The sequence below is a fragment of the Gekko japonicus genome, unplaced genomic scaffold (genome assembly GCF_001447785.1).
Source record: "Gekko japonicus isolate JY-2015 unplaced genomic scaffold, Gekko_japonicus_V1.1 scaffold3426, whole genome shotgun sequence".
NCBI classification, from domain to species: domain Eukaryota; kingdom Metazoa; phylum Chordata; class Lepidosauria; order Squamata; family Gekkonidae; genus Gekko; species Gekko japonicus.
In genome coordinates this window covers 23,404-25,307 of record NW_015160330.1, presented here as the reverse complement: position 1 = coordinate 25,307, position 1,904 = coordinate 23,404, and the positions used below count along the sequence as shown (strand labels likewise).

General features: G+C 45.4%; 1 protein-coding gene across 1 annotated transcript in view; it reads right to left on the bottom strand.

Annotated features, from left to right (window-relative positions):
* Positions 1–1,690, bottom strand: part of LOC107115364 (40S ribosomal protein S11-like) — a 5,586-nt gene extending 3,896 nt beyond the window's left edge. The window contains exons 1-2 of the mRNA XM_015417057.1: positions 1,686–1,690; positions 987–1,174 (exon numbers count right to left, since the gene is read on the bottom strand). Coding sequence (XP_015272543.1) covers positions 987–1,174; positions 1,686–1,690 — 193 coding nt within the window. The remainder of the gene's footprint in view (positions 1–986; positions 1,175–1,685) is intronic.
* Positions 1,691–1,904: the final 214 nt, after the last annotated feature.

The following is a 1,904-nucleotide window of genomic DNA, read 5'->3' as shown; positions in this document are numbered from 1 at the left end:
CCCCCCCAATTATGGCTTGACTAACGGCGCTCATGCACATCTCCATCATGTCCTTCAAGCCGCATCAGTTAAGCCACTGGGCAATTTCAACAGAGCCCCTTCACCATGGGGTTCAGAAGACCATCGTGAGAAAAACATCACCTGCAGCTGAAGGATGGGGGGAGCGGATATGGGCAGAAAGCAAGCAAGCACTGCACAAATAAGGCAGACCACAAGTGCTCAAAAAGTCATGCAAAAAGAGTAAATTTATATGACAAGAATAACAGAAGACCACATGTGTCAGTAAAACTTTATAATGGTGTGTGCAGGAGGCTTACCGACTACTGGAGAGTTTGTTCTACTGTTGATCAGGTGCTCGGCTCTGAATGATTATAAGAGGATTGAGTTTTTCCCTGTAATACTGGTCTGAAGGCTTTTATACACTGTGAGTGCTGTGCTAAGGATTTTCCCTCCTACATACACCATTATAAAGTCTTCTGTACATTATGAGTACTTTATGAAGTAGTGTGAACTTCTTGACGAAGATCTGTCGAAACAAAGATTACAATCCGGAGTCTTCGTCCTTGTCTGTGTACCATTTATGGACTTGCACTATTCATGGACCTGTACATTGTATGATGTAATTTGGTTTTACTGATACATGCAGTCCTCTGTTATTCTTGTCATATAAATTTACTCTTTTTGCATGACTTTTTGAGCACTTGTGCCCCACTGGGAGAAAAAGCAGGGTATAAATATCAAATAAAATTAATTTTACAAAAATTAAATACTGGGTCTGTCCCTGAACAGCAAATGTACACTTTTGGCTGTAATCGTTTCCCTCTGTTTACCCAATCCTTCTATCACCAGTCACAAGTATTTTCCTGTTTCTGAATTACAGCCCTGTGCTTGAAGGAAGCAAACTGTGCCACTAATTTTAAGAGGGGACAAAAAATAGGACATATTCCCCCCCCCCCCGAGTAGTTCAAAACAGAACCTCCTCCTACCTGACAAAATACGGCCGCGAATGGACACGTTACCAGTAAAGGGGCATTTCTTGTCAATGTAAGTACCCTCAATAGCCTGAAGAAAAAACAAAAGAGAAAATGTTATCAGCAAAGCACCAAGGTCATAGGCAGGAGCACTATTCCCTATGCAGAAGGAGCACTTAAAGATGCCAGCCCTCACTAGCCGCCTGAGCAGCAAAGCCCAGATGCAAGGTTACTACTTCTGGGCCCTACGTGATGCACTCAACATCAAGATTATCCAGCAGTTTCCCTGCAAAGAGCCACTTCGTTTGTTTGTTTGTTTGTTTTGCATCGGTGGAGATGAGCTGACTTCAGTCAAGGCCTTTTGGCCACTCTCGTCAAAACCCCTTCACCAATGGGGCTTGGAAGACCATCGTGAGAATGCACATCACAAGTCAGCAATGGGGAATGCCCTCAAGTGGCAAGGCCGTGCAAAGGTTTCCTTTATTCAGCTACTAAACCTTCCCAGGTATTTTGCCAAGCAAGTAACCATCTTCACTGCAGAAGCACAGAGGAGTCATGAATGGAGAGAACCTGGGCCATTCAGTCAGCAAAAAAAATGGGCAACCCATCTCTCCCCCTTTCTGCTCCACTGCTCATTTATGAGCCAGCCTGCAGCAGTAGCATCTGGGAGTGCCAGGTTTGAATCCCCAGTCAGTCACCTACTCTCAGCCTAACCTCATTGTCGTGGAGATAAAAATGGGACAGAGAGTGAAACAGGCATTTAAAAGAAATAAAGCAGAAAAGAGCAAGAGTCCAGGAACACCTTAAAAGCTAACGCCTGGGCCAGGGGGTAAAAAAAAGGGGGGGGGGGGGGAGCGTGGCTGTTTGCCCCGGAGCAAAATAACGCGCGGCTGTCCGATGACACGTCCCGTCGATCACACGGCTCTCCTGCAG